This window comes from Trematomus bernacchii, unplaced genomic scaffold (assembly GCF_902827165.1).
Source record: "Trematomus bernacchii unplaced genomic scaffold, fTreBer1.1, whole genome shotgun sequence".
Classification (NCBI taxonomy): domain Eukaryota; kingdom Metazoa; phylum Chordata; class Actinopteri; order Perciformes; family Nototheniidae; genus Trematomus; species Trematomus bernacchii.
Window position 1 is genome coordinate 4,409,084 of NW_022988043.1, and position 13,373 is coordinate 4,422,456.

Sequence of the window (13,373 nt, forward strand, 5' to 3'; positions counted from 1 at the left end):
CAGGTACAGGCGTTTGTAAAATAACTAATGGTTTGTAAGTTGTGACAGTGTAAAAGCATGCATAATATCTGGACCGTAAAAGAAGCTAAATGGAACTCAGCCCCCTTAATTGTATGCTTCCTATGTGTCCTTGAAAGTTTTCTTTTAAATTTGAGGGGAAAAACATCAAGGCCTTGAAAGTTTAAGCTGTCTGCATGCGTCTCCATCTGTTGCGTCATTCTTTAACATGCCACCTGCCTTGAGCAATTGCGAACGTAATCAACCTTGATCCGTGTTTATGCCGTGCTGGGTGCCTGCAATGGAAGGAATTGGGCCTTGAAATTCCTTGAATTTAGTGTTTAAGGAAGCCTTGTTATTTACACCTGTCTCTTTTGTTTAAGGTTCAAAAGATTTAATCAATGGATGTGAGACTGGAGATTTTTAAAAGGGTTGGGGGCCACGATGGGAGGACTTATTCCCAAAATCTCCTCCTCCTCCTTCTTGTTGACCAATCATAAACATATTTTTAATAACAGTAATTTTACAGTGAAAGTGTGTCCCTTAACATGTGCCCAACCCTGTTGAGTACAAAATGACATTAAATAAATAAACAAAACAAAAAATATAAAATAGTCTTCGTTTTAATTGACAGTTTTCAGATTATATATTTGTTAAATACGCAATTCATTTTTTATTGCTTTTTATTCTTAATGTTTTTAATAGTGCTATTTTATCACTTCAACTCTTGGCAAAAACGTTCAAAATCAGGTTTTGAGTCTGCCCATCTCTTTTTATGAATATAAAAGTTCCCCAAAAATAAGATTTACTGCACAAAAAAACGAACTCTTTGTTAGGATCATGGAGGATGATGAGCATGAATGTACCGCCACAGGAAGAGGGGAGGCGGTGGGCGGGGATAGAATGCGGTGCTCTACTCTGATTGGTCAAGCGGACTGCCTAGCAATAAATACACTTCCGGTACTTTTTGTTGTGCGACTGAAGCATGGAGTGAAGCCACATCGTTGCTAGTAATATCAACTTCCCACGTGTTTTTGGTTTACTGCGATATACTATTGTGCGCACATAGCTTACGTTAATGGCGAAGAGACGTGCCGACGACACAATTCATTACGAGGCTCCATCTAAAAAGTGTTACGGTTCCCTGAGCAGCGCTGACCTGCAACTGGATAGCATGGATCCCACCGGTGGGGGTGTGAGCGACACAAAGAGGCCGCATTTCTTCGAGGACAACGAGAAACAAGAAGCAGCGGCTCTTAATCGCAAACCTACGCACTTGTGCGACACCATGAAGCACGCAGCTAATGTTTCGACCGTGCAGAGTTCTGGAAGATTCCATGAACCTCACAGCTCCAGCGCGCTCTCAAACTCCAAGAAACGACCTCGAGGTGACTGTGCGAGTTCAGAGACTGTTCTTCCTAAAGCTGATGATAAAGTAAGTTAATGGCAACATCGAAAGTGTGCAGATGGTGGGTTTCTTTAGAGAAAGTGTAATGGAAGTAAATGTCCACTAGATGTCTCCATTTACCCATTATGTCGCTCATCTGGGCATTAGATCTGAGTCTTTTACCAAACGTAAGTTAAAAGTGTAAACCTTACAACACTGATTACTGGCAAACCGGAAAACAATTCTTAAACATTTTTTACAATTTTAACTTTAATTCAAATTGTAATAGATTAACAGAATGAATGTTATATTATACATTTAAGCTTCTTTTATATCAAAAATGATATATTCGGCTTTTTTCCCTTTGCAAAACCATCATCTTGAGTAACTATACTTCAATTAAAAACATGTTTTCAGTAACTGCCTACAATTCTGTAATTTAAGTATGTGGCTACTTTCTCCATCACTGTGTCTGAGCTGGTTAAATGTATGGTTCAGATTTTGATCAGATTTGGTGATTCCACAGATGACGACAAGTCTAAACAATTGTTTGTATTGCTTTGCCCATTTCTCCTGATCTCATTCCCTTTCTTTCTTTCTGTCTCTCAACACGCTCAGGCGGATGAAGACCCCAACACTGAAGACTGCTCTTTCAACTGCTTCCAGTACTGGAGGGTCCCCTTGCTTAAACTGGACCTCTCACTGCTGGAAGATGCCAATGAGAATTCCCAGAGCGGAAAAGACGAGTCAAAAGTCAAAGACTCTTCTCCCTATGCCATGGAAACTTGAAAAGGACAGGAGCAAGCTAGTCTGCTCTCCTCTGTCCGTACAACAGCAGTCAAGCGTGGTGATGAAAGGGGATGCTTTTGAGCATAGAAAGTTGTACGCATCCAGGTGAGATGCAACAACCTTAAGTCACAGACTGCCAAAGTTCAGTGATATTCTGTAAGTGAGCCTCGTGCAGGTTTAAGACCCCACTGAGCTGCAAAAATACTCGTGGTGACCAAAATTGTGGGGAAGTGCATTTTGATGGAGAGGTTGCCCGTGCATCCTCAAATTGTAGATTGATTTTAAAGTTTCTACAGATTTGTATGAACAATATGTTGGACTGCTTTGGGTACAATTGTGACTTAGGCTTTTGGTTTTGTGAATACCTACCTTGCAAACCTGGTATTTGAACACAACAGTTCATATTATAATCATTCTATAATATCTTTCAAAGTGTACTCTATGTAAGTCATTCCTAAATTGCTGTTTGTAGATCATATGACTAAGTTGTAGATGTTGGATAGATTTTCTAAAACACCTTATTAAAGGCTTTAGTGTATGCTGTATTTTTATGTGACTGACACACTACATCACTTGTCCCTGCCATTTGTGTTCATTGGAAATATAATGGCTTTCTTATACTGATCTAACCATAAAGGTAAATAAAATAAAAATGTCTTTTAACTAGAATAAAATGTCAGGAACTGAAATCTCATCAGCATAAGTATTCAATGTTGTTCTGTAGACAGTTGGATTAAATAGTGAGTGATGTGAATTTGCAATGATAAGGGAAAATGCAGTAGTTTACATAAAATTATCTGTAGAAAACATCTAATTTAAGTTAAAAATATTATAAAAAATACTAGATTAGGTGGATATTTGTGAATATATTTGATTAACATTTGTGATTATATTAAATGGCAGCTCTGACCACAATATCCTGATTGATACATTGATGTGATGCAGGGAAGACCTATTGCTTAAGTTTACTTCTGTGTAAACGGTCTGCTTGAAATCACATACTAAATTGTAAATTGGGTAGGCACTAAACACTGATTGAGTTTGTATAGCACAGTACGATGTAAATGTGATTTGAAACAGCCATTGTCCCTAAGCCATCTCTATGCTTCAGATCATTGTCATGCTGAAAGGTGAACTTTTTCCTCAGTCTCAGGTGACATGCGCTCTGTTGGTTTTTCTTCAAGGACTTCTCTGTATTCAGCTATAATCACCTTTCCTCAATTCTGACCCCTGTCCCTGCTGATGAGAAGCACCTCCATAGCATGATGTCGCTGCTACCGTGCTTCACAGCGTGATGGTATCAGCCAGAAGAGCAGTACCCGGTGTTGGCCATATAGTGCTTACTAGAGAACCCTTTTCCTCTCACTATTCCAATCCTTTAAATGCCATCTGGCAAACTCAAAGCAGGCCGTCATGACTTTTCTCAAGAGTGATACTTTTACTGTCTAGTTTCTTCCATCCTGCAAAGGACATGCAAAATGGACCCTTTGGTTCTTGGTTGCCTCCCTGACCAAAACTCTTCTTGCCTGGTTACTTGGACTCTCAACTCTAGGAAAAGTCTTGGCTGATCCAAACCTTCACAGTTATTGAGGTCACTTTGCTCCAGGAAACACACACAGCTCTTTAATTAGGCTTGAGCAGCAGCCCGATAGCTTGCTCTGTCCTAAACAAATCCCTACCTTTCCACAAGCACAGTTTACTGCTCATCAAGATGACATTTTGTACTTTTCATCTATGCCTTGCCACAATTCTATGGCGAAGGTTTTCAAATAGTCCCTCAGATAGTGTGAATTCTAAGTCCTTTTTGAATTATGTCCAATCAATTTAATTTGCCACAGGTGAACTCCAATCAAGTTAAATGTGCTTTAATCATACTGTATATAACAGACTTTAATTAAGCGAACGAGATGCATCTGACCACCTTTGGAGTGCAAAGGGTCTAAATATTTGAAGATTTCTTTTTTCAGGTAATGTGAAAACAATCATTTTGCATATTGAGTGTTGTTTGATAGGTATTATTCTATCAATTTTAGATTAGTCTTTTTACATTGGTCTACAACACATTAAAGTGTGCAAAAGTGTTTTGTTAAACCAATATCTGCTGCTGATGTGACTCCAGTTTACTAAGTGTGTGGCTACCTGAGAGGGCGCTGACAAAAAGACATGAGTTGAATGTCAATTTGTATGCTTCCTTTTTGCCTGCTTTCACCCATTACATCCCATGAATGAGACATGAGCAGGATGAAGGACACAATGGTCGCTCCACAGTTTTTTTAAGGAGTCCTGCATGTGTTTGAAGGAGGAGGTCATGAACTCCTTAGACAGGCTCTCCATGCCCTTTGGACCCGCGGCTGATAAAAGGCCACTCAGTCCTTGTCAGGGAAATAATAATAAAGTGGTGGGATTTGAAGATACACTCATACATGAGACGCGTTTCCCACTGTGTGTACAGCGATGGTAAGTTATAACTTTAACTTATATCCACTGAAGATGCCAGCTTGTTTAAAGTGGAAAAACAGCTCAGCTATTGTTATTTATGACAGTTATAAAACTATTTATTAAACGCTACTTATTAGTCGCTGGCGTTAGCAAATAGCATGTTAGCAACGGTCCAATGTGATTTTAAGGAACTTAATGTCATGTAGCTTTGTAAAACCAGTTTGCTTTTTTGTCTCCAGCATAAACTTTTGATAATTTATTTCTACAGCTTAGGTTTACATGTAAAGCTATATAATTCAGTAAAGACCTTTAATTGGAGATTGACATTAACGTAGTAAAAGTTAAGCTAGGCTAATGATACTTCAATGTATTTAGATTCTGTGAAACTATATAGTTCAAGAACATTTCAGAGCAAAAATATTGTGCGTTTATGTAAAATTGCCATTTGATGTGGCCAGTTACTAACAGATAATAATGTCTGCATGGTAGGCTATGGCATGACAAGAAAAAAAGTAATTAAAAGTTAGTTAACTGAGTTTTAATGACGTTTCTTATGACAATTGTGCTAGTATTGTTCATTTAAAAAGTGTTACTTAAGGTTTATGCTGTCTCACGTTTGGCGACCTCTTTTATTATGTTAACTTTAATATTAACAACTGTATGGCCATAGATCTCTAGTAGAAGAAGTAGTATCTTTATTCAGGCATCACTCACATTCAAATTTAATGTACTAATAAGGCAAAGGCAAATCCTACATACCCTACATTCCTACCCATTTAAGCTTCCTCTAGAAATTATAACAAATACAAAATAAAACCATTAAACAGCTCTATTAACCATTCTTCTGATAACCATAAGTGAGTTACTCATTCCTAAATGTATATCAGCAATATGTGGTAATTGAAGCCCAACAATAGAAAACACATCTCCTTTACTTCCTTTCCTTTCTATATATTTATTTATTTATCATGTCTCTTTAGCTTTTTGTACAGTACACTTACAAACACCCCTTTGCATACATATACTGAAACGCCCCTTTGTACACACTGTGACAGTACTTTTGTTTTAGCTCTGAACATTATTTGCCTATTCATTATAAATCATGTCATACATTTCATAGCATAAGGTTTTATGATTATAAGTTGTGTGCAATCAAAGCATCAAGCCAAGACATACATCTTGTTTTTGTATAAAGAATATTACATAACTAACTATATGGATATGCATACGTTCCCGTACAGAGCACACAATCTTGCTTAAGTTGATCTATGCACATGGTAAACTAGTTTATTGTCTCTTAAGAATAATATTTATTTTAACAACAATGCGAGTTAAAGCGGCTACACGTCAGGCCCCTGTTTAGTGTTTACACAGTCGACCCAGGGAGGCTGCACACATCTTCCGGCCATGTGTACTAATCTCAGGAAGGGGATGTGTGTATGTTTCCTACCAACAATTCTCTAGTCAGTAAGGCCATTGTTAAACATGTCTGGGAAACGGACTACAGGGGCAGCACAGATCTTGAGAGACCAAGCGTAGCATGAAGCAAAGACTGCTGTGAAATGAATGAGAGGTTGATTGTTATATGTCACATCCCGTCAGTGTTTTCAAGAGTGCAGTTCAGGTTTCTATGACGGGAGGGGAGGGACCTGCAGTTAGTTCCCTGTGGGTCCGGCATGTAGGCTGCTGCCGGCACTGAAATGAGCTTCACTGAGAAGGTCACCGATTGTTATTTTTGTTCAGGAATAGTGTGTTTTTTTCTTGCTGGAGGATGAGTTTGCCGTTATAAGATAAGCTGCTCCAGGATCTGTGTACTGTAAGTAAATACTTTCTCTTCTTATTCCAGACACGCAAGTCTTGGATTGAGGAGACCTTCTTCAAGAGAGAGTGTGTGAAGTTTATCCCTTCATCTTGGGACCTGCATAGGTAAACTGATTGCATTGATAATTTTCCAAGAAGGTGTTTAAAGTACAAGTTTTTACGATTCTCAGAAGAAATAAATCTGTGTTAGTAAGTAGTAAGTACATAGTATGATACAAACGCCAGTGCTTGGAAACACATTTTTGAGAGCAAAACTATTTGGCACCCAGCCTTTTACTTCCAGGAATAGAGACCATGTGGATTCTTTGATAATGTGTTATTTCCTGTTTCTTACAGATGTATTCCCGTATGTCAAGTATGCCAAAACTTGATCAGGTATAATCAAATAATTCCGTGTTCATGTGTGTGCTCATACCATCCGAAAACCCACTGCATTTCCCTCCTCTGCCCCACCCCCTTTTCCAATGAAGCTGTTTTCTATTAATGCGTCTCTTTTTCCCACACCCTTTATTTGATAATTTCCTCTTTTTCTTCTATTATTCTTACATGTCGTAGTTTGAATGACATCACATACTTAGAATACAACTTAGTGTTGGCTCAAGGGAAGTAGTAAGGTATTTTATTGTGTTTCCATACCATATAAAGGAAAGGGGGAGGAATAAATGCAGCCGGGCTTAAATAGGCCAGGTGCATGATTGTCAGGTGTCTGTGAATTTGACCAACCATACCTTTTAATTTGGGGTGCTTTACAAGCAAGTACCTGCTTTTGATAGTTAAAATGAGTGAATGTTGTGTAGACAGAACAGTAGAAATGACTCTGAATTCCTCCACCACCCGCTATGCTTAATTACACAATCTGTCATTGGCCAGATGTTGTTGTGGCCGCCTGATGGGAGAGCACTCTTGGCGAGAGTCCCTTCCCCCCATATCCCTCTATCCTGGGCCAGGACAGGACCTGGTAGAGAACTGGTCCATGGAGCATCACACCAAAGCCAGTCCTACCGATGCCTATGGGACCGTAGACTTCCAGGACACTGCCACACGTGTCTGCAGGGCCAAGGTCTGTGTGTCTAATAACTGTACACAACATGGTTTTCTAGGGCAAAGAATAAAAGATTCTTTCCTCAATTACGACACCACATTTATACAACTTAACTCCCTTTATCTACAAGAGAATACTACAAAAGTGAAGGTAAATGCTTTTTAGAGACTGAATATACACACAATTGGCTTATGTTTGTTGTATAAACAAGCTTTGGCTTGCTATGATCTAAGATAGTATCTACTACACAAAACAGTCACACTAGCAGCACTTGAGAAAAGACGAAGAAAAGTTTCAAATGTTTCCTGTGCAGTATGTCCGTGTGGCTGTGGACTCCAAGCCAGAGGTGCTGCTGCAGCTGATGCTGAGGGAGTGGCAGATGGAGAGACCCAAGCTGCTCCTGACTGTGCAAGGGGGGTCAGAAAACTTCACCCTGCCTCTTAAAGTCAAGCAGGCCTTCAGCAAAGGGCTGATCACCGCTGCAATCAGCACCGGGGCATGGATACTCACTGATGGCATTAACACAGGTAGGTGTTAAAGATGGTTGTAAGATCTGTGTGTGGGATATCCTGTATCACTATGAACACAACTAGAACTTGCACTGTTCAAATATGCACTCACAAGCATGGCAGTTTAAAGGGGTATGGATAGTTTGAAGTGAGTTGTATGAGGTACAAAATGATTTAGATTGTTTGAGGTGGGTGTTTCGTAAAGGTGGACAAATTACATTTGCTACTGCCCTTGTACACAGCAGCACATCGCTTAGCTTCTGTGCTATAACTCTGGTCTGCTTCTACATATCATAACAAGTATCATCTTATCAGTGTTGGGTCTGGTGTGAAACGGTTAAAAAGCCCCATGTTGCATCATGCCTGTATAATGTTTGCAAAGGGTTCAATTTTGAACTGCATGTACCTTTCTGTACACTGCTGTTGTGAGTGTAATTCCTGATCATTCTCTTGGCCTGTGTAAACTCAGGTCTCTTCATTTGTAAGGATTTCAGTCCATTCATTCTCAATGTCCCTGGGTCTGAACTGTGGGGTGTAGATGTGTGTTTTGTCCATGTGTTTGCAGTTGCATATTTAGAAACATGAATGTTAAGCAGCAGCAAAATGGTTTGAATAATGCTTTTCCTGGTTTATACCGTGGAATTGTGTATTTACTGTTCATTCTTCTGCTCTTTGCACAGGTGTGTCCAAGTATGTGGGTGAGGCTGTGAAAACATTTGGGGGCCACAACCTGAGGAAGAGAAACACAGTCGGCATCACACCATGGGGAGTCATTCACAACAACTCAGACCTTTTAGGCAGAGATGTGAGAGCTAAATACGTACATCACTTTATCAACAACATGTGTCAATATTTGTAACGTATCCCAGTGCTTTGTGTCACTATGATTGACTCCTGGTGGGCTCTGGATGTGACTTTCTCTCGACACGGTTTAGGTATTCAGGCCCTACCAGCCCCTGGGAAACCCGTTGAGCAAGAGAGCCTGTCTTAATGGGTTCCACTCCCACTTTCTGTTGGTGGACGATGGGACGCTGGGAAAACATGGCTGCCATCAAGGCTTCAGGAGGAAGCTGGAGAAACACATACAACTACAGAAGATACACCCTCGTGAGTCAGTGTGTGTAATGTACATGTAAAGAAAGAAAAGCTCAGGAGTTTGATGTGACTGATGTTATCTCACCCTCTCCTCCATCTTCTTTGTAGGGCTGAACCAAGGGGTGCCTGTGGTGTGTGTGGTGGTGGAGGGAGGCCCTGCCATTGTGTCCACAGTGTTGGACTATGTTAGCAATGTCCCCCCTGTGCCAGTGTTTGTGTTCGAGGGGTCGGGAAGGGCAGCTGACCTGCTCGCCTTTTTGCACAAGCAGACTGCTAATGACAGGTATGCATGCTTTGATCACTAAATCTACAGTTAGTATGTCTAATGGATCTACCTAAAAGTGTAACATTAATGTTGACTTTGATAATGTTTCTACGTAGCCACTGTTTAACCTGGGTGACTGTTTAAAAAAAAGCTGCTACGATGTCTTGAGAGGACCAAAATGTCAGTTAGTTATTTAATCGACTTTTTGCAACCAGATATTCATTCATTTTAATAATGTTAATGATGTCAATGCCAGTTTGTGTAAAAAATGCCAAAAATAGATATAGATATATATTTCTGTATGCCAAATGCTAGGGGGAATTTTCATTTTTTTCATTATTGTTTTTTATTACAGTCCTGGATATGTCAATAGGTGGCAACAACATTCAGACGCATTTAAAAAATGTCTGAAGTATTAGAGTGTCCAGATAGCAGATAAATATGTTTCAATTGGGACATTGCTGTCCCAAAATGTCTCAAGTGAATGAGAAGGATAATTGAGTAGACATGTCACAAATATAACTTTTACTGCATTTATCAGGCAGTTGGATGCTGACATCAAAGAGGACTTCCTTCTGAGGATTGGAGACGTGTTTGGAGTCGAGATGGCAGAAGCTTCTCAGCTCTACACTCTCCTCCTGCAGTGTATGGATCACAGACAGTCTGTAAGTGTAACATACAAAAAGTCAAATATTGTGATTCACACATGCACTACTCCCATTAACTCAATATTTTGTTGTCTTTAAACAACAGATAACCATCTTTGACTCAGAGTCAGACGACCATGCTCCAGCCGATGCAGCCATTTTGACAACCAGTCTCAAGGGTACTTATATTTCTCCTTTTTATTGTGACAATAGACATTTTCACCACATACATTTGACATGTTATAGCTGGAAAACCAAAGGTGTAATGAAAACATAAACAATCAAAGCATTCTTTATAGGTTTACTTGTACAAGGTCTGTTAATTTGCAGGCCGAATCGCCCATTAGACTGTATGATGCTCTTGAATCGAACTACAATCATTATGTTAGACCTGGGACTTTTGTCAAATAAAAGGTCAGCGTTGAGAAAGTTAGTTAGTGTAAGTATGCAGCGATATTTTATTTCATTTGATGTTTTTGTGAAATGTATTTGGCTCATAAAAATGCACAACTCAAGGGGAAAAAAAGGAGAAATACAGCAATTCACAATTCAAAACTGAAACCCCATTTACACATCCCATGACCGAAAAAGGAGCAGGGAGAGGATAAATATTTTGTTTCTTGCCCCTTTCTCAATACATATATAGAAACTAGAAATACATGGTCTGTGTCCATTACTTAATAACATATACTTACAGTAACATGAGTATAAGTGCAATCAGGTGATATGCACAATATTTTAACAGATATGCGTTCTGTTGTATTCTTTTTGTTCGGCGTGATGGACAGGCACCAAGGCCAGCCCTGCAGAGCAGCTGAGCATGGCTCTGGCCTGGGACCGGGCTGACGTCGCACAGAAGGAAGTTCTGGTGTACGGACAGCATTGGCCGGTAAGACTGGCTCTGCGAATCACTAATGTATCTGTGCTTTTATAATATATTATATCATCTTCATATTTTAAATCTAATAACTGTATGCTGGATTTAGGTGGGTTCCTTGGAGCAGGCCATGCTGGATGCTCTGGTGATGGACCGGGTCAGTTTTGTCAAACTGCTGATCGACAACGGCATGACTATGAGCCGCTTCCTTACCGTGGATCGCCTCGAGGAGCTCTATAACATGGTTATTATAATATCTATATATTGACACCAAAGAAAATGACTAGATGTAAAGGCCTACTTGCCAATATACTGAATTCGGTTTCTGATATTTTTTATCTACTCGACTCTCCATTATTGTCACAATGTTTTATTTGCATATCTCAGTGGAAATGTAAAGTTAAACAACATTTACTGAAATCAAAAGAAATAACAGTATTTGTTTTAGAATACACTTTCACCCCACGGTACTTTTGTTTGTCTTGTCATTTTATTTACTGGATGTTTTCCCTTAGCTCGCACTTTGCTTCACAAACAAGAAATGCAGTTATTTTATTTGTGACTCTTGAAGCAAAAATACCATAACTGTCGCTGTGATTGAAATCACAATAATACTTTGTAAGTGTTTTGAAGAAGTATTCTCTGCGTACCCTGGTCAACTGCACTCAGGGTACTTTCCCAGTTGTTGTTCTGGGATGCATTTGAGATCACAAGGCTTTTTGTCATCATTACACTCAGTCTTGGCTTTCTCTGCACTGCCTTTCTCTTTTGTGTATTAAAGCCTGTTTATTTATTCATAACTCTGGGATAATAAGTCCCCCTTAAGAAACAAGCTAAGGATCCCATGACTGCTTCTGTGTATGCAATATGCAACGGTGTTAACAAGTAACCAGTAGATCTCTGGTTGTTGATATTTTCCGTTTATTTGTTTGTTTCTCCTGAATAATAATAGTCGTTTTTTTCCGCAGCCACAGGGGCAGACCGACTGTTTCTTGCATCACCTTGTTGAAGATGCCAAACAGGTGAGTAATGAGAACGTATTAAATCATATAAATATTAAAATAAAGAAAGCACTGTTTACTCAGACATTGTCAGCCATTTCACCAATGTCAGCTGCATTTATGTTATTATTTATTTCTAAATTTACCATAGCAACCATATCTACATTATGCCTTTAACCTCATCTCTGTGTGTGTGTTTGTGTGTGTGAGTAGACTTCTCTTCCCATAGGTTACCGTCTCTCTCTCATTGACATGGGCCTGGTGATCGAGTACCTAATAGGAGGAGCGTACCGCAGCACCTACACACGCAAACACTTCAGAGCTGCCTACAGCCGCCTGCAGGATAAAGTGAGCCCTGATTAATAGAGCTCTTTTTTCAAAAATGCTTTGACTTGGTTCTTGTCTTGGGATTATTAATTGCGATTGACCTTTTGTACAAATCTCCTCATTGTTGTTTCTGTGTTGGTGTATAGGAGGGCAGACAGAGCAGTTCCGCCCCCCTTTCTAGACAGAGACGGGGATTACCACAGATCTCTACAAAGGGCAGGACCGTCCAGGACCTGCACTTTTTCAGAACAGCTCAGCCATACAAACTCAAGGTTGGTGGGGAATATCATGGAGGAATTGAATTGATGGCCAAAGGTCAATGTCACTGGGACCTCAAAAACATGGCCAAATCAATCACTAACATGCTAATTAAGACAACTTTACACAAATGTCACATTTTATAAAAACATATCATCATGATATTTTTGACAGGCATGGATGTTATGCACGTTTACAGATTCTCTTAGGCCACAAGGCTGTAATGTTATTGGAGTAATTCTCTGGACCTGTATAATTAATTGTTTGTTAAGCCATCATATTGTTTCTAGTAAGCACCTTTTGGTTATCTAATGCGGCCTTATGTTACATCATAAACATTTTTGCCTTTCTGTCTCACTCTCTTTACTCTTTTTTATTTCCCTACAACATTTCTCCTTCTTTTTCACATTCCCTTATGTATTGATTTGTGGATACCTCACACTTTTCCATGTGGGAGCAGGATTTTTCAACGGGGAACAGTCGAGAGGTCACCCCGATCCCGGGCCTTGTTAATGCTCCACTGCTGATAGCCTTCAACTTCAACGACGTGTTCGTATGGGCTGTGTTTCATCAGCGCCAGCAGATGGCGCTGTTCCTGTGGCAGCACGGCGAGGAAGCGTTGGCCCGTGCTACAGTGGCCTGTAAGCTCTACCGCTCCATGGGCTTTGAGGCGAGGCAGGGAAGTATGGACGACAACATCTCAGAGCGATTTAAGAAATACTCTCTGTGAGTCAGTGTGGGTTTTTCTGTCTGTGTCAGTAGACAATCTATGGGGACAGTTGCATCCAAATAAAAATGTGTCGTAACATGATAACAAAAAAAACCCAATCAATAATTTCCACCTTTTCTCAGTATTTTATTGTGTAGTGTGATTCTGTGCATTTAAAGACCCTTCAAGTTCTTGCGTCTTGAATTTACC

The 13,373-nt window shown here is 39.8% G+C and overlaps 2 protein-coding genes across 4 annotated transcripts in view; both read left to right on the forward strand.

The window, feature by feature from the left end:
- Positions 1-943: 943 nt before the first annotated feature.
- wu:fa19b12 (uncharacterized protein LOC560551 homolog) lies at positions 944-2,867 on the forward strand. Its single transcript, XM_034118696.1, has 2 exons — positions 944-1,432; positions 2,003-2,867. Exons 1-2 carry the CDS (start codon positions 1,076-1,078, stop codon positions 2,171-2,173), a joined length of 528 nt encoding a protein of 175 aa, XP_033974587.1. The 5' UTR covers positions 944-1,075; the 3' UTR covers positions 2,174-2,867.
- A 1,681-nt stretch (positions 2,868-4,548) lies between these two features.
- The window catches only part of trpm6 (transient receptor potential cation channel, subfamily M, member 6), a 30,222-nt gene continuing 21,397 nt past the window's right edge, over positions 4,549-13,373 (forward strand). For 2 of the 3 annotated variants that reach the window (XM_034118432.1, XM_034118431.1), the window contains exons 1-16: positions 6,158-6,330; positions 6,459-6,538; positions 6,770-6,808; positions 7,304-7,493; positions 7,789-8,002; positions 8,665-8,789; positions 8,920-9,091; positions 9,188-9,362; positions 9,886-10,009; positions 10,098-10,170; positions 10,780-10,880; positions 10,978-11,112; positions 11,837-11,890; positions 12,083-12,217; positions 12,343-12,468; positions 12,915-13,180. In XM_034118432.1, coding sequence (XP_033974323.1) covers positions 6,313-6,330; positions 6,459-6,538; positions 6,770-6,808; positions 7,304-7,493; positions 7,789-8,002; positions 8,665-8,789; positions 8,920-9,091; positions 9,188-9,362; positions 9,886-10,009; positions 10,098-10,170; positions 10,780-10,880; positions 10,978-11,112; positions 11,837-11,890; positions 12,083-12,217; positions 12,343-12,468; positions 12,915-13,180 — 2,027 coding nt within the window. In that variant the 5' untranslated portion in view covers positions 6,158-6,312. Of the gene's footprint in view, positions 4,631-6,157; positions 6,331-6,458; positions 6,539-6,769; positions 6,809-7,303; positions 7,494-7,788; positions 8,003-8,664; positions 8,790-8,919; positions 9,092-9,187; positions 9,363-9,885; positions 10,010-10,097; positions 10,171-10,779; positions 10,881-10,977; positions 11,113-11,836; positions 11,891-12,082; positions 12,218-12,342; positions 12,469-12,914; positions 13,181-13,373 lie in introns of those variants that run through there. The other variant, XM_034118434.1, reaches the window with a different exon arrangement.